This window comes from Filicampus tigris, chromosome 18, assembly GCF_054856515.1.
Source record: "Filicampus tigris isolate MCC_2025a chromosome 18, RoL_Ftig_1.0, whole genome shotgun sequence".
Classification (NCBI taxonomy): domain Eukaryota; kingdom Metazoa; phylum Chordata; class Actinopteri; order Syngnathiformes; family Syngnathidae; genus Filicampus; species Filicampus tigris.
In genome coordinates this window covers 12,507,869-12,526,336 of record NC_141234.1, presented here as the reverse complement: position 1 = coordinate 12,526,336, position 18,468 = coordinate 12,507,869, and the positions used below count along the sequence as shown (strand labels likewise).

At 38.1% G+C, this 18,468-nt stretch overlaps 1 protein-coding gene, 1 long non-coding RNA gene and 1 other non-coding gene across 3 annotated transcripts; 1 reads left to right on the top strand and 2 right to left on the bottom strand.

The window, feature by feature from the left end:
- Nucleotides 1-310: 310 nt before the first annotated feature.
- On the bottom strand, nucleotides 311-2,858 carry LOC147132594 (uncharacterized). The gene is made up of 7 exons (XR_015082122.1): nucleotides 2,707-2,858; nucleotides 2,489-2,570; nucleotides 2,251-2,345; nucleotides 1,485-1,554; nucleotides 1,248-1,286; nucleotides 475-529; nucleotides 311-403 (listed from the first exon to the last, which is right to left on the bottom strand). It is a non-coding gene; the product is annotated as an uncharacterized LOC147132594 (long non-coding RNA).
- On the bottom strand, nucleotides 1,367-1,435 carry LOC147132595 (small nucleolar RNA SNORD52). Its single transcript, XR_015082323.1, has one exon. It is a non-coding gene; the product is annotated as a small nucleolar RNA SNORD52 (small nucleolar RNA).
- A 353-nt stretch (nucleotides 2,859-3,211) lies between the features above and the next one.
- Nucleotides 3,212-17,662, top strand: sacm1la (SAC1 like phosphatidylinositide phosphatase a). Its single transcript, XM_086014800.1, has 20 exons — nucleotides 3,212-3,365; nucleotides 4,981-5,078; nucleotides 5,547-5,621; nucleotides 5,708-5,835; nucleotides 7,696-7,845; nucleotides 8,317-8,376; nucleotides 8,895-8,928; nucleotides 9,037-9,138; nucleotides 9,373-9,458; nucleotides 9,570-9,656; nucleotides 9,737-9,805; nucleotides 9,883-9,962; nucleotides 11,558-11,656; nucleotides 11,780-11,918; nucleotides 11,991-12,060; nucleotides 12,143-12,215; nucleotides 12,345-12,438; nucleotides 12,787-12,879; nucleotides 12,957-13,014; nucleotides 15,040-17,662. The coding sequence occupies exons 1-20, from the start codon at nucleotides 3,337-3,339 to the stop codon at nucleotides 15,174-15,176; spliced, it is 1,761 nt and encodes a 586-aa protein (XP_085870926.1). The 5' UTR covers nucleotides 3,212-3,336; the 3' UTR covers nucleotides 15,177-17,662.
- Nucleotides 17,663-18,468: the final 806 nt, after the last annotated feature.

Below are 18,468 nucleotides of genomic sequence, written 5' to 3'. Positions count from 1 at the left end.
CGCAGATTTTAATTTTTGTAATGACACGTTTCACTAGTCACCTAGTCCCAAGTAAGGTTTATCTTGAAATGGATTTTCCAGTTAATAGACCTTAATTTTAAGTAACAGTACCATAGTGTTCAAAATACCATTTAAATCAACCAATTAAAGTGCCAATCCTATCAAAAAAAAGTGATTGGGACCATTTTGGGGAATATAGACAAATTTGAAGCACATACCAATATGGTGCAGACAAATTCTGTATTCATGGCAAAAACTAATGAATCAAAGTTCAAACACTGTAATTACAAGTTTAAATCAGCACACCAAATACACTTGAGTCAGATTTTTATTTGATTATCAAATTCATTTGAGCAGACAAGATGGCAGCTTCAACAAAACATCCCAAAATTTGCTTCAGCATCTGTAAGACAGAATTTAACATTTCAGACACGTAATTCAAAATTACTGAATGAACACCAAAATAATACCAACCTTTTTCACATCGACTGTAGTCCAACAGCCATCAAGTTAAGTGCCTCACAATCAGCTGTACAAAAAAAAAAAAAAAAAAAAAAAAGTTGGATCAGTTTTGCTCTTCATGAAATTCCTGGGTTAAAGGGGAAATCAACCCAAACGTTTTTTTCAAAAATATTTTCTATGCAGGCCCACTAATCTAGACACAGCATTCTGATTTGTGGGATATGTGAAATCAACCCGTTTTTAGCGATCTTAGAGGGCGGGCATTTTGTCACTTCTGTCGACTGATGACATCGAAGTTGCTCAGGGCTCAGATAATGACCAATCATGGCTCAGCTTCAGAAAACAGGTGAACCATGATTAGTCATTATCTGAGCCCTGAGCAACTGTAACATCAACTTCAACCGACAGAAGTGACAAAATGGCCACCCGCCATAACATATTCCACAAACGCAACATTAATCAGAATGCCGTTGTTCAACTAGTGTGCCTGTATAGAACATATTCTGGTTAAAAAAAAAAAACATGTTTGGGTTAACTTCCCAAACTTTCAATGGTCTGAGTGTCTCAGTGCGCTGCGAGTTAACTTCAGTTTTACATCAGTAGAACCAAATATGAATCATCATTGACAAAACAGACCATTTAAAAACATCTTTAGGGTTTGTCTATTACTCAAACCCTGCACAAAAGAAAAAAAAAAACTCTTCATACTGCATGCATGTTATCACATGCAACCCATTAGGATTATCAGAGATATTGAATCACCACTCCATATTGAGTCCACATACCTTGCAGAGGAACCTGCTACATTGGAGCGATTTGGACACCTGAAGAAAGAAAGAAAAAGAAAAAAAAGTAAAAATGTGCTTCACTTACAATACATGTGCAGACTAGAGTATAAAAGGCATGCTCAGTGCACTGTGAAAGAGCTTCATTTTGAAAATCAGAGACTCTAGTCTAGTAAATCATCATGGCAGCAATTGGATAATTCAAAATTTGGTGAAAGGCCGTTAACCAATACTCACCATAAACATTACAAACATGCAGGGTTTTGATCACATGGTTTGGCAACATCAACTGCAGGTCTTTTGACACCTGAAGAAAAAGGAGAGTAAAAATGTGGTCCATCTATGCAAATTCTGCAGAATAAAATGCATACATTGTCAGTGCACTGTGAAAGAGCTTCATTGTATAATCAGAGACTCTAGTCTAGTGACTCATCATTGCAGCAATATAAGGAATGTAAAGGCCCTGATAGACCAAACCGACGTCGGGGGTCGTGAAGCGTCATTGCGTCTGAATGCGCCGTCTGTTTTGTGTAGTGGCCACCTTCGCAGTGTCGTAACCTGTCTGTAAGCATCTTGGGGCGTCTACGCCTCCACTGCCTTAATCTTCTTACAAGAGGGTTGACAATGTAAGCATTTCACAATACCATGTCAAGAACTTGATGGTTTACTTCGCGTGGGAGTTCATCGTGAGCGAAGAATATGCATTGAATGCATTGTTTACGTTTTTATAATCCACCCCCAGCCAACAGCTTTCTGGTTTGAGTTTTCTAACCATGAGAAATGGTGACTACCGCCGCAGATGGTATGGAAGGGTATTACATCTTATGCATGCGCAGAAGGTACTTTAATGGTCAGCGTTGCTGTCTGTCTTTGCGGTGTGCTTTGCTAGTGTGACGTGCCGACAGCCGGCCGGATGCCAGAGGGGGTAAGCGTCCGTCACTGTTGGCCTGCGTCTTTTTGGTCTAGCAGGGCCTTAACTCACGGAATATCAGCAAACACTCACCATTAACACAGCTGCATTACTCTGTAGCAACATTGCTCTGTATAACTACAGGAATTCCAACACTTTGGTAGAGTATTACATCCACCAGAGTAAACCTGAAAAAAGAAATTACATTTCTGTATTGAAATGTATAAAGCGAAAAGCAAGACACGTCATCTTGAACAAATTAAGAGACTAAAATCAAACTTGTAACAGACAAACTCGACACCAACGAACGCATTATGCAAGTTTCACTCACTTTTGTCACCCATTTCCGATCTGGGATTCTTGGTCTTGAATAGACAAGCTGAAAGCCATCAGGAAATCTTCGTGATTAATTTCTGAAATCAAATAAACCAAAGAAAATGAATGCTAACACTCTACGCCACGTGCTTCCCCAAATTACAGTCAAGAGCAACACGAGGCAGCGCTTAGACAGAATTTATTATAATGTAGGATTAGCTAAACTGTAATTACCGTTCATTGTAGAGCTCTCGTATAAAACACTACATTCCTTGCATAGGTTGACATACTGGCTCTCCTTGGTACATGTTAACCCACCCATCGTCCGGAAGAGAAAAGAGGAAGAACTGGCGGCTTTTGGAGCTTTATAAAGCGGGGTCCTTCCAGTTTGAGATGGGTAGTGACATCGGTGCCTGACAGGAAGTGCCGTACTCATAAAACACAGAATATGTGGGCACATTTAAAGCGTACAGAGAAAAAAATGTTGCATGAATTGCATTTATTTACATAATGATCAATTCAAGGTAAATTAGGTATTACTGATTTGATCGGCTGTTTTAAGGAAAATAAAGAAAGAAGAAATTTTAGTTTTTAAAATAATTTTAATAGTGACTTAATTTCAATGAAAAATACTGTTAAGATCCTCACAGATACCAAAATGACAGGAGCCCATACAGGCACTTGGTTTGCTAATTTGGGGAGGAGATATCTGCTTGTAGTCACGCCTTTCGTGGTTGCCAGATTTTACGTCGAAAAAAACGATTTAAACACGGAGGTTTGTTCCGCCTTCTAATCTGACAGCTGGCAACACAAGCTCAGACGCTGTCACTCTTGGGTCGCTTTGGTTAGGTCGACGCAGCGAAGATGGCGACCGCCTACGAGCGATACAATTTGTAAGTACATTAAACACAGTTTAATTTGAAACACATTATCTCGACATCGGTTGAGTTGCATCTAGAAAGCTAAGCCTCAAGGCGGTGGTAGCTACAACCTGGGTGGAAATTTTGCTTTTGTTAACGAAGTGACAGGACAGCTAAAGTTCACTGAGTGAGTCTTGTTTCATCAGGAAGTACTGAAGTTAAAACCCCTAAGAATGATGCACGACGACAAGGAGGGACCTGTAATTTATTTCACTGTATCTTTCAGACAAATTCATATTTGTCGTCAATGTAGTTTTATAATTTATTTAGTAGCACCGATATTTATTTTCCCCGTGGCAGTGGAACTATCATGGTCTTGGAGAACATCTCTTGTCACATGAAAGTAAACGAAATGTAAGGCAGAAATGTTTATTCCATGTATGGCATCCCAAGCCTATTTGTTGACCTACAGTATAACCTGCAACAGCCTTTCTTTCGTAACATTCCAGGAAACGTTTGATATAATTATTCTTCTTTTTTATTTTTTTCTTCAAACTGCACCATGTCAGGGTAATGGCAAATCTTAGTTTAGGTATACTTTATTGATCCCTATGTTGGGAATCGTTACTTGTCTCACACTGTTTTGTCATTATTCGATGATGTAGTCTAGAAGAGTTGAAAGAGTCTGGCAGTATTAGTTTGGTCACATTAGTCTAGTTTGGATTATGAAAGGGCAACAATAGGCTGTTTGTACGGCTCTCTCATTAGAACACTGTTTCACTACATGCAGTACATATCTTCAGTTCAATTTGTCACTGTGGCTAAACAACAGGTCACATTTTTCCACTGCAGGGATCTTGATCTGTTTCTTTGAGCATTATTTTTTGTTTCAAGGGAGCCATCATTATTAACTCATTCACTGCCATTGACAAATTTATTTGACTTTTCGCAGTTCAGCCACTCAATCACAGGAATTTATTTATATATATTTTTCATTTTTCTTTAACGGTTAGGGTAAAAGAGGGTCTGAAAATGTCTGGCAGTGAATGAGTTAAACATTTTCATAATGTCTTTACTGCTATGTTCTTTCTTGCTCATTGCGCCCTTAGATTTCAGGACATATGGGTGTGACCTCAGTGGACTCCTGATACCTTTTATGTGGACCGAGGCTTATTATTAAATTATTTTGACAAAATGAACAAGTGCAAAAAAAATGTTTTGTCTTACTTTCACCTGCACATCTTTCTTCATCTTTGTAGGGTATTACAGTATTAAATATTTACGCACAAGAAGTATACAGAGCTGTTATGTGAACATGAATTAATTCTACCTTTACTTTGTTGTTTTTATTTAAGGCCTTCAAGTGACTCCAGCTGTAGGAATAGGAGACATAAGTAGAATCTGCATTTTTATGATTGTGCCGTTTTATGAAAGCTTAAATTGAAAGTAAATTACCTCCTCTCCCCGTGACCCTAATGAGGATAAGCGCTATAGAAAAATGATGGATGGAAATTACAATATATATTTGATTATTGTCGAAAAATGGGTTTTCCAAAGCTGTTTATTGGCATATTTGAGGCAGCGGCTGCCAGCTACTGTATTTTGAACACATACCTGAAAAAATGTACGTTTCCCAATCTCTTTTCAGACACACCACCCCAGAAAAATTTTTCATCGAAGCCTGTGATGATGGGGCTGATGCCGTCCTGGCTATTGACAGGGTGTCATATGAGATGACCCTCACAAGTAAGAAGCCTCTTACAGAAGCTACATAAGACAAATGTGTGTTTCTAAGCAAAACATCTGGCGTAACTACTCTAACTAAAAATATATTTGCTGTCCACAGGTAAACATTTTTATCTTTAGATTACTCAAAGATTACTACCACAACTACTAAACTCTGCTGCGATTCAGTTGCCTTTAATATACATTCTATTCCTACGGTGCCATTTAAAAAAAAAAAAAAATTAAAAAAAAAAAGCTGTCAAGGGGCTTTACTTATTGAAAATGAATGACTAGTCCTGTATAATTGCGTCTATCAGTGCTATTCTAATGTTGAGGGACTACTTGATTTTGACTTGACAGGTGACATTGTCACATTTATCCATAATCATGGAGTGGCTTTCAGCTATTTTTCTTTTGTCAAAGCATCTCTCACAGTGAAAAGAGTTGGAAACCTCTTTTTAAAGCATCTCATCTGTCGTGTTGTCACAGGTAAAAAGGATATCCCTGCCTCAGCGGTGACCAGGCCAATTTGTGGCATCATGGGGACCATTCGCCTGGTTGCTGGTAGATACTGTAGAGATGTATTTAATTGGAGTATGGTCAGTATGTCGTTCAGTATAACAAATATCGCGCCAACTGACTTTCCATAGGGATGTACCTAATCGTCATCACAAGGAAGAGAAATGTGGGCAGCCTCATGGGTCATGCGGTGTGGAAAGCCGTGGATTTTGATATCATCTCTTACAAGAAGACAATTTTGCATCTGTCAGAGATCCAGGTATAAAAACTCATGCAAAGACAGGAAACTGTGCAAACATAACACAGTAAAGCAGGGATTGTAATCATGAAGAGTGATATTGTCAGGCAGTAGTGGTTTGAAAACGTTTGCAAAACAAAGCGTCGCAGGTCATTATTAACTGCAGTTATGGTGGTAGTTTTTTTTTTTCCTCCGGTTAAAGATGTAGTTGTCTCGGTGAAAATGTTTAAAATGTGCGTTAAAAATGATGAGTAACTGTACAATATCGTGCTCAATCAAACACAATTCATATACAATAATAAAAAAAGTAAAACAGTGCGCTTAAGCGCACATCAAGTGGTAACAATGCCAGAGAGCATACAGTCTATTGGCAGTTCACATCAGGTTTCACTGCTGAGCAAATTGGCTTAGCAGTCTTATCCTATTATCCCAACAGAGACACACAAAGCCCAGAAAGCATGCATCTCATTCTAATACAATATTCACTGCTGTTGCTTAAACCACTGCACTTACACTTAAGGCCACTTACTAAAGCTTTGCACGTAGATTTGATTACTCACTTTTAAAAACATAATCGTAATCATGATTAATTAAAACACTTCTCAGATGTCTTAATAGAATGTTTGTGACATGCTACGGTTGAAATAACCCAAGGACAAGATTTGCAGCACACTTATCATCCTCTTTTAACTCTCTTGTTGAAATAAAACTGCTTTGGGAATATGGTCTGCGATGTGAGCCACTTATCACTGCCCTCTCTACTGCGGAGTGTGCATATTCAAGTGTGGAATACAATGACAGCTCGGTGCAGAGCTGTTTTGAGCCCTGAATTAGAATTTTACCAAACCTACACCCATTAAAAATGGTAAGCAGACAGCAAACACAAATGATAACATGCTACCTTTTTATAAAAAGTGCAGTGTGTTCCTAGTTATTATGCAAACGATGTTTTTCTCATCACTCAGCATAATTTTCATGTCATCAACTGTTAGAAAATCATTTGAATGTTTTTAAACAAACCTCCCTATTCGGATAGCCTGCAAATAAATTTGAAGCCGCTATCAAATAAGAGGTCCCGTGTTAAAATGTGACTTGACCTGTTAAGATGTTTTTGATTGAAATAGCTTTTGAAATCTCAAATGCAACTTCCTAATGCTGCAAATTCAACAAATTTGACGATACACTTTTGTCACAATCCAAAACCGATCCCAAAACCTGGGTTGCGATCCAATATGGTTTGCGATACTTAAATATTATAAAAATATATATCTAAAAAAACAAAAAACAAAACTGAGGCAAGTGCCATTTGAAATATACTCAAGTATCACGATTGAAAAGTGCATAAACTGGTCCAGTAACTGTTCCTGATACATAGGAGTGTAATAAATAAAACTCCATTCACAAAGCTCAACTTTAAGGACCTCAAATCTTCTAAAAGTATGTCATAGAACATGCAAAACATAACATAACATAACATGAGGTATCAAACGTATCGATACTTCATCAACGTATCGATACTTGCCATGGGCATAAAATGTATCACGATACATCGATATTTTTACCCAGCCCTATTAGGTGCGTTGCGCTGCAGATACCTGGAAAGGTTGGGTTGAGATGGCGAGACAGACGACAGGGTCGAAAAGAAAAAAGATATCGGTTTGGAGAAGCAGAAAGTTATCAATTATCAGCACTGGTGGGGAAAAAAAAACTCTTATTGCGCATCCCTAGTTTTGAAGATGTGATGCTCTTAGCTTGGATAAAACAATACAAAAAGTGAGGTGTGCACATTATTATATACTTCATTGTGCGTCTGTCAAACTTCACTGCTAGTACATAATATCATCAACTCCTGTAAAATGTTATTTTTCTGTCCTTTTCTAGTCTCAGGAGAATAAGACCTTCCTGTCCATGCTAAATAATGTGCTGACTACAGACGGTTTCTACTTCTGCACTGATTATGACCTGACACACACTCTTCAGCGGCTGGCCAATACCAGCCCCGACTTCCAGGAGATGAGCCTGCTGGAGAGGGTGAGTGATCCAACAAAAAAAAAAACATGCCTCTGATCAAAGAGAATTTCTTCTCTCTGTGATGTCTTTTAGCTAGTGTGATTGTTCCTCACTCCTGTTATAATTGATGAACTATACAGATGTGGCGTATGGTGGAAAGTGGTTAAGGAGTTGTCGTTATAGTGGTACGGGTTCACTTCCCACTCAGTGACGGAGCAAATGCGTGTGTGTGTGAATCTTTGTCTGTCTCTATATGTACCCTGCGATTGACTGGTGACCAGTCCAGGGCGGACCCTTGAACGCAACCTTGAACGACTTAAGTGGAATAGAAGATAAACTCCTTGGCAAAGCTAATGACGAGTGATTGCCTTGTTAATCAAATGTAACCTTCTAACATTTAGGGAGTTGGAAATTCGCAGCTCACAAACCAGAGCTGATAAAAAAAATAAATAAAAAAAAAAAGATGAGAAGTGTGTGGCTGATGTTTTTCAGGCTGATCAGAGGTTTGTTTGGAATGCAAATCTCCTCCGAGAGCTGGCAGCAGAGCCAGAGGTAAGATGACTGTCATCTGAGGCCAAAATTAAAAAGGGAAGTCAACCCCAGAATTTTCTTTGTGTTGTATGCGCCCACACGGTATTTTGATTGCAATTGCGTTTGTGGAATATGAGTTAAGAAGCAAAATCCACCCATTTTTCTCCATCTCAGGGGGCGGCCATTTTGTGACTTTCTGGCGACTGAAAATGACAATACAGTAGGTAACAACCGATTGTAGCTCACTTGTTTTCTGAAGCTGAGCCGTGATTGGTTGTTACCTGATCAACCGTGATGTCATTTTCAGTCGACAACAAGTGACAAAATGGCCGCCCCTGAGATGGATAAAAACAGGTGCATTTTGCTGCTTAATTTGTATTCCACAAACGCAATATTAATCAGAATATCAAGTTTAGACCAGTGGGGCTGCATAGAACATATTATTATTGTAAAGATTTTTTGGGGGGCTGACTTACCCTTTAACTTAATAGCTCTGTATTTTCAAAATCCATTTTAACCTCCAATCAAACTTCCCATAGCTCCACAGGTTTGCTCTCCCTGTTGTGCACGGCTGTATCCTTTTTACAATGTATTTAACTGAAGATAGAGAGGTAAGAAATGTTCACTTATATACTTCAAAGGAATGCTTAACAGGCTTGTTTCCTTGATCTGTTGGTCCAGTCATTGTCATGAAACCGTGTCGTATCAACGGGAAGATCTTTGAGTGGATCCTCATATCTCGGAGAAGCTGCTTCCGGGCTGGTGTCAGATACTATGTCAGAGGTAACAAAATTGTCCAGTGTTTTCCTTTCTCTTTTTTTTTTTTGTGTGTGTGTCTGTCCAGTGTTTCAAACTCTCGCAAGTCTCATGCTATGACTTAGGCTTCACACGATTGGGATTTTGGGGCCAATCGCTGAGGTTAAAAAAACGGATAACCAATCATTGATCCGATCACAAGATGCATATGTAATGTGCCTTTTGCAGACAAATTAAATTTCTCTGTGCTCTACTCTCCAGGCATTGACTCAGAAGGCCATGCTGCTAACTTTGTTGAAACCGAGCAGATAGTTTTATATGAGGGAGCCAAAGCTTCGTTTGTGCAGGCAAGTATGATAAATGTGGCCGGTTATCTGTGATTGGCTTTATCGTGCCAGTCATTGTGAGCATGATTAAAAGTTGATGAATAATTTCACAATGATATTTTTGTCCCACAGACAAGAGGTTCTATGCCTTTTTACTGGAGTCAAAGGCCCAACCTTAAATACAAACCTAAACCTATTATCAGCAAAACAACCAGTCATGTAAGGACATTGTTGTTCGTTATTGTGTTGTTCTTTCGGTGGAGGGAAATTGATACCAACCACTTGGAAATATGTTTCAGTTGGATGGTTTCCAGAGACATTTTGACTCTCAGCTCCTAATCTATGGGAAACAAACTCTTCTTAACCTGGTGAGTCTCAAATTAAATGGAGAGAGAAAATGTAGAGGTCTTCAAAATGGGATATATACGCGTGTATTGTTTTTCAGGTAAATCAGAAAGGCTCTGAAAAGCCTCTTGAACAGGCTTTTGCCAAGATGGTGGCCGGTGTGAACAGCGGTATGCTCAAGTAAGTGGTACTCTTTGTTTTGTGCGAATATACTTTTACGATGGCATCAGTGATAGTGATGCGAACAGCACTTCTTTTAACTGGACTGAATCACTAGAATGAGTTCATTAAAACGATTTGTTCAGTGCTTTGTCAGTCCGTTCATGATTCAGCTCTGAGCATTAACTCTGTAACACGTTCACTTCCTACGGGACTGTACCTTTGCAGCGTTTACCAAATACATTACAGTGGAACCTCTAGTTTCGAACTGAATTGGTTCCGTGAGCCCAGTTGTAACTAGAAACGTTTATAAAGCGAGGCAATATTATAATATGAATAATTTGTAATATTTCTCATTGAAATGAATGGAAATGCAATTAATCCGTACCAGCCCCGAAATAAAGCTGTGCACATAGCTATTTTAGTTGTCTGCTGTCACTTTCTACTACCTTTCATATGCATACGTGCTTTTCCCTCCTTACACTCACGCCTGGACATCCAATCAGAAATCAGTTGGCACTCATTGAACTCTTAACGCAACACATGCAGGGTCGACTCATTAGAGTCAATTGTGACTTGTATGGCTTGACTTATGACTTGCCTAATCCAAGTACGTAATGACTTAACTTTCTTGAAATGTAAAGGGAAGTGACTTAAATTTTTGCCACTGTAACAGACTTGCTTGATTTGTTACTTGAAGGTTAACGCAAAAGTCAACCCAAACATTTTCTTTACAATGATATGCGCTATGCAGCCTCACTAGTCAAAACACGGCATTCCGATTAATATTGTGTTTGTGGAATATGAGTTAAGCAGTAAAATCCACCTGGTTTTGTATATCTCAGAGGGCGGCCATTTTGACACTGTTCCCTGAGCCCTGAGCAACTGTGATGTCAATTTCAGTGGACAGAAAGTAACAAAATGGCCGCCCTCTGATATTGCTAAAAACGGTTGTATGTTGCTGCTTAACTCATACTCCACAAACTCAATCTTAACCAGAATAACATGTTTAGACTAGTGAAGGCGTATTGAACATATTGCAAAGATTTTTGGGGGGTTTATTTCCTCTTTTAGACTTGAGACTTACTTGGTTACTGGTTACAGTAACATTATATAACATTTTGTACTTTCACAACGGCTAAAAGTTGACTGGAATCCTATATGGAACATTTTCAGATTTGTGAGGGTTCGACCATGGGAAAATTTTAATAATCCTAATTATAATGTAAATCTTAATCTGCATACTTTTGTTCAAATTACAATGGTCCTTAAATCCATTGTATGTTATTTATGTGTTATGAAGAATTTTACTTAACTGTTAAGTACACTGATGTGGAGCACAAAGGCTGCAGCTAACATGATCTTTGTACTGTATGTGAACGTTTGATCACCTTAGGAATTATCTGATGAATATGTTATGTGTTGACCAATAAGTCAGTATAACCTATAAAAACAAAATTGCTTTGTTGTCACTTGTCAGTTCCACATACAAATCTAATGTGTAACTTATCACCATATACTCACCCGAAAAGTCTGAACAATTTTGACACACACCAAGCCCCCCAAAAGGTTTGAGTGTCATCTTCTATTCAGAACGTTTTATTCTCCATCCTCAGTTACATAGCCTTTGACTTCCATAAAGAGTGTAGCCACATGAGATGGGATCGTCTCCAGATCTTGGTGGATGCTGTAGCTGAAACGCAAGATGAATACAGGTACACACGGCAGCTATGTGAATGTGTGTAAGGCAATATGGAAGTTTAATCCGACAAAGAAGGGGACAATTCCTTTTTTTTTTTTATTATTATTTATTTATTTATTTTTCCCTGTCTGTGAAGTTACTTCATGGTGAACCCGGAGGGAAGGCTACTAGCCCAGCAGAAAGGTGTCTTCCGGAGCAACTGTATGGACTGCTTGGACAGAACCAATGTCATCCAGAGCCTTTTGGCACGCCGCTCCTTGCAGTCTCAGCTCCAGGTAAACACCAACTGAAAAAAAAAAAAAGGCCACTGAATGAGGTTTACAATATGTATCTGACGGTGTCTTCAGAGAATGGGTGTTCTAAATGTAGGACAGCGTCTTGAAGAACAGGCCGACTTTGAGAAGATCTACAAAAACGGTAACGTGGTACTAGTATCTGAGTGTTAGCATGTCCCGTGTGACGTGAGCATACCCTCACATCTTGTGTGCTTTCCAATCAGCATGGGCTGACAATGCCAATGCATGTGCCGTACAGTACGCAGGAACCGGTGCATTAAAAACAGACTTCACAAGGTACAGTAACACTCATGTTTCACATAAGTGACTAACATGGTGTTTTCTGTGTTGCTAATTCTTCAATTATTCTTGTAGCTTCTCTTTGACAGAAGTTTCTTTTTTTTTTTTTTTTTTGTACCCTCTCAGGACCGGGAAAAGAACACACTTTGGGTTGTTGATGGACGGTTGGAATTCCATGATCCGCTATTACAAAAACAACTTCTCTGATGGTTTCCGACAAGTATGTTTCGTACCCTGTGACATCATAAGCAGGCTTGCTGTGCTAACAATGAATTGAACATATTTGTAACTTTGTTGACAACAATCATTACATACCTGTCAACTTGTACGTTTTCCCCGTATTTTATACGTTTTTTGATCATTTCAAATTGTGTATACGCCGTATAACAGTTTTTGTACGGGAAAAAAAAAATGTAAAAACTCGTTTTTTGTTAGACCGATCTCATCTTGCCCATTTCGGCTCTAATCCGGAGCGTCCGTTAGCGATTCCGACTGCAAACTTCGGCCGACTCTCACGAGCATTTTCTATCTGTCTTTGTATATGAAAACACTGTTTATTTGGTTTCAGGATTCAATTGACTTGTTTCTGGGTAATTTTACCATTGATGAATCAGACGGCCAGGGTCCTCTTAGAGTGCAGAAAGACTGGAAGTTCCTCACGGTCAGTTGGTCAATATTTCGTCAGTTTGCAACAGAAGTAAATTAACCTCAATGTAATCATTGAATCCTGTTTTACAGCTACCTATCATAATGTTGGTGGCGTTCTCGATGTGCATTGTATGTCTTCTTATGGCTGGTAAGTTCTTTACTTCTGTTAATTCTCTACTATTTAACATGTCAACGACTATTTTATTTTTACATCTTTTGAAATTGCAAGTGAATCACCAGACAAGAGTGGGATCGATATTGCTTGACCATCACATTTGTAGTGTAAAAAGAAACTATAATAACCTCACTAGCAAATGGCAGTAAAAAAAAAGATTCATGGATATAACAATAGTTGAAGTGGATGAGATCCAGCAGCATACTGTATACCAGTAGTAAGCAATGAGAGGTTAAAGTTTAATTAAGATACATGGTACAGTCACTGCTAGTAATAAATAAACTATCGCTTGGGAAGGAAGGGAACATTTCGTATGACTTCTTCATATGCATCACATCGCCTGCCTTATGACATTCCATTAGCATGAGCACTTATTACCAAGCACACCCTTGTGTCAGTTACAGATTGTTGCATTTCCTGTTTGACAATGCGCAAACTCGCCGGAACAATAATAATAATAATAATAATACAAAAAAAAAAAAAAAAGTTACAGTCCATACATGTGACAATATTTTACTCCCAAACTAAAAGCCATGTTTTGCTGTGTTAAAACGATCTGCTTACAAGTCAGATGTGTAAATACATATCTCATCAATATACTCATCAAAGTAGTTGTCAAATTTAAATTTTAACCTTCGGAAATAGTTGTCATATATTTCAAGTCCCTTGTTCTGTTAGTACATTTTTTTCAACCTTTACATATGTCTGATATCAGTACGACTTTTCATTAAACTATTGATATTAATTTTCTTCATCGATTAGCTGGGAGAAATCGCACAGTTCTACCAAGTATTAGCATCACGGGGGCTAGTAATTGTGGCACACATGATTTAATGTTAAATAATTAGTTCACAACATTTGCAAATGTTCACAAATTTTGGCCACTCAGTGGGATAGGAGCTTTAACTAAAAAAAAAAAAGCATTTTCAGTTAACTAAAATGAACAAACCTGTGATAAAAATGAATTAAAACTGAATTTAAAAAACAAAAGTCAAAACGAAATCAAAACTAACTATAATGAAAAATCAAAAACTAATATAACCAGAGCTGGGCATGCTATTAAAATTTCCTGGTCCGTTTATCTCCTTCCACCGTCAGCTGGGGTACCCTTCGGCCGTCCGTCCATCCGCCTTTTTGTCCGGCCGGACCAAATAGTAATCGCCTATAGCCCGATCCGCCTAGCATTGTAAACGGGCTTCCATTCGCGTTTCTGTTGATCAACTTCGACCAACTACCACAAGCACCCCGGCTAATCAAGCTAATCTTTCTGAGACATCAGAGAATCACATCTTTGCTGACTTTGAACACAAGGCAGGGGAGAAAAAAAATCTCATTTGGCTTGATTGTAACCATGTGTGTGCTCCGCTGTAAATCAGGGCTATTAGATACTTAGAATTCAGTGGGTATAGCATTTAAAAATCATTTGGATAGTATCCCCCAGCTTGTAAAAATGAGAATAGCATAATTGCCATGGTAACTTTGGCACACAAAACCTCAAAAATGCTCATAAAATTGTAAAATGTTGAATTTGAAAGTTAGTACATTTAAACAAGTCAACCCAAAAATTTTCTTTACAATAATATGTTGTATGCGCCTTCCCTCGTCTAAACATAATATTATGTTTTTGGAATATGAGCTGAGCAGCAAAATGCACCCGTTTTTAGCCATCTCAGTGGCCATTTTGTCATTTCTGTTGACTGAAAATGACATCACAGCTGCTCTGGTAATTGTCATTTTTAGTCGACAACAAGTGGCAAAATGGCCGCCCCTTGAGATGGACAAAAATGGGCGGATTTTCCTACTTGATTCCTATTCCCCAAACGCAATTTTTAATCAGAATGATATATTTAGACTAGTGGGGCTTGCATAGAACATTTTCTTGTAAACAAAAACAAAAAAATCTTTCAATACCTATGCTCTCTGTGTGCATATTAAATCATGCACAGATGCATACCAAACACAATGATTTTATTTACTGTATGCTTTATTGTCTTTCAGGCGACACATGGACAGAGACTTTTGCTTATGTGATGTTTTGGGGTGCTTGCAGCGCCATTACAGCCACCATCATCCTCTTTAACGGGCAAGACTTTGTGGATGCTCCGAAACTTGTTCACAAAGAGAAAATGGACTGAGTGAGTTGTGTCTGCACATGTAAGGGTACACAATATTCAGCTGTAGTACCAGACCAAGATACCTTGTCAATCATTGTCCTTATTCTCCATCCACATATGAAGGATGTGCTGTCTGATGTGTCCATACTTCCCTGAAGATGTTTCTTTTTTATTCTGGCTAATCTGTTCCAGAACGCATGTGGTCAAAAGGGTTATATTTCGGTCGGGCTTAACGGTTACTAATTTAACAGATTTTCTTAACTACAAAAACACTTTTGGTTGAGTGGAAACCGTCCGCGGTCAACTTTTACTGTTCCTATATTCTTCAAACACCTTCTCCTTTTTTTTTTATGTGCATACTTCAGGACTCTGTGGTCTCCATTGTAATTTTCTATATGCAATGAACCCTTACTATTCACTGGGGAAGCCTTGCCGCAAATGGTGAAAAAAAATTGAAAATTGCCACCTCTACCTTAAAGTAGTCATTTGCCGCCAACATGCGGCATGTTTATCGATGGCGGCAAATTACTACTTTTGTATGATTCAAGATCTTCGTCACATTCTTCTGTTTGCACCAAGATGCCACCTGATGACGCCAAACCAGTAGAAGTATTGCTTCGGTGTCAAAACAGCGAAAACACAAGGTCTGACCGCCCCCCCCCCCAAAAAAAATTTCTCGAGTAAGCCAATTTGCCAGTGCTGAAACGCAAATATACGGCTTTCACACACTGTGCTTGGTCAATCTTGCAACTAAAAATTGCGGGTCTTACTGCACACTGGTCGTTTGAGGCATTTGTAAAGCTTATGATGTTTTGTAAAATCTAATAAATTAAAAAAAAAAAAAAAAATTACAATGGTGGTTGATGTTACCTTAACAAGATTCCAGAAACGAATCAAATGATAGTACGTTTATTTTGTCATACTGTATAATGTTTATTCCTTGGTGTCGAAGTGTATCTGTCTGTCGATGTTGATTATAAAAATGCTAGAACACTACTAAATGTAAAATTTGTATGAAACTGTTGCATCTTTTACATTATATACTATCAATAAATATTAATTCAGCCAATAGAAGTACAATACTGAACTTTTTTTTTTTTTTCATGCTCTACACAAGCTTTAGTTGACTTGTTATACTGCTACATTTATCACAAAGTCATGAATCTTGATTTTAATTTCTCTAAGGCTAGGTTAACCTCGCCGGTCTTAATGCTCAATTCTGATTTTTTTTTTTTTTTTTTTTAATCGTTTTTTTTTTTTTGCATTTGGGCATTTATACAGTGAAGCAATTAGTTAGGAGGCAGAAATAAATACAGTATTTGGGGAAAATCTCAAGGCGACGCTATGATGTCTCATTTCATGGAGACATCACTAACAATGACGTCACGTCATAGCCGTGCGTAAAAAATGAATCGATTTGAGTCGTGGCTGAATTACTACGATCGCCATAAATGTCCACTTTATGCTTCATGTTTCAAGTGGGATTAAATTAAAGTAAAAATATCAAGTCAATAGTGTTACTCAAAACAACTTTGCAGATTCGATCCCCTGCTGCCAGCACTCTCCCTCTGCCTGCGCGCAGCGCATTTTGGGCTCTGGGTGATGTCAATGTCGGATATATACGACCTGGCCGTTCAGACCGCCGTCGCATTGGAAAAGATTGGATACGTATCCGATCTAGGCCCACATATGAAAGCGACCCAGGTCGGATTCGAAAAAATCTGAATTGAGCCGTTCAGACTGTCTTAAAAAAATCAGATACAGGTTGCATATGGGCAAAAAAATCTGATCTGGGTCGCATTGGCCTCAGTTTATTAGTAGTTATAATTTAACAGGATTTTTTTTTTTTTTTTTGTCCAAGGTAATTATTTGTAAACAAAATAGTGTCATTTTTGGAAGAAGCTACTCAATTGCATATTTCCTTCTCTTGATAACTTATATGAATATGGAATCTGTTAACACGAAAGAATAAAACGACTCGTATTCGTCCATTATAATTTGCACAGACGATGTTGTTTAAACCCAATGGAAGGTTTCTGTACATAATTTCTTGTTGACATATTTTGCATATATGACTGACTCCCAGGTCAAGAATGTCTTTGTGTGACTTAGGGTTTGTATTTACAGTTCTAATGTGTGTTGTGCTTTGTAATAATATTGATATATCATATATATATATATATATATATATACGTATATATATATATATATATATATATATATATATATATATATATATACACACTTTATATAATTATATCATAATAATAATAAGTGATAAATATTTTCATATACAGCATTAATATAGCTAGACGGTTGTATGATCATACATGTATTTGTTTCTGCTGTGAATCAATGTCTCATCCGCTCAGTGGAGCTAGTGACTTAAAAATGTCAACTTGGTCATTCATGGGATATTTTATGGTATCACAAATAAATCTCACTGTGCATTTATAGTACATAATATTTTGAATCCAGGCAGACTAAATAAACTACTGTGAACTGACTTCCTTTGTGGCACAGTCTTTTGTTTTAAACGGTTACTTTAAGGGGAAGTAAACCCAAAAATGTACTTTACAATAATATGTTCTATGCAGCCTCACTAGTCTAAACTTGATATTCTGTTTAATATTGTGTTTGTGGAATAAAAATTAAGCGGCAAAATCCTCTTGTTTTTATCCATCTCATCGGGCGGCCATTTTGTTACTTGCTATCAACTAAAAATGATATCACAGTTGCTCAGGGGTCCGGTATCAACCAATCACGGCTCAGCTTCCGAAAACAGGTGAGCCACGATTAGCTCATCTTCAGAAAAAAGGTTAAATACATACAGAATTCATTATATACACAGTCTCAGACCCGCTAATCAGCACCAGTCCATGTGTCAATGAAACAAGCTTTTTTATTTATTATTTTAATTTGTAGAGTTCCACAGAACCAAATGTATTATGAGGGTCTGCTTAATTTATGGCGCAGGGAATTCAACTCCCACCTTCAGCAGAACTTGGACCACATCCTCGGGGAGGCGGACCAAAAGTGTGCTATGACGCTTTCATTGTTGAAGCGGCCGTCAAACTGAAGAAGAAATCATTTTGTCCTGTGGGGCCCTCTAGGCAGCTGATAGGTACAGCAAGTACAGATGATGGGCCCCCATTTGGAAGAAGGGTTTGTTCCAACTACGAGGGGTTCGCGCTCCTCAGCCTTGCTAGTAAAGTATATCCAGGATTCTCAAGAAGATTGTCCATAGGACAGCTACAGTAGTTACTGCCTAAACACTATCAGAAGAACTGACCTACATTTATTACATAAATTA

Coding starts and splice junctions, on each gene's coding strand:
- sacm1la (XM_086014800.1), top strand. CDS start 3,337: ATGGCGACCGCCTACGAGCGATACAATTT. Junction 8,929..9,036: donor TCTCCCTGTTGTGCACGGCT/GTATCCTTTTTA, acceptor CTGTTGGTCCAG/TCATTGTCATGAAACCGTGT. Junction 11,657..11,779: donor GAAACGCAAGATGAATACAG/GTACACACGGCA, acceptor CTGTCTGTGAAG/TTACTTCATGGTGAACCCGG.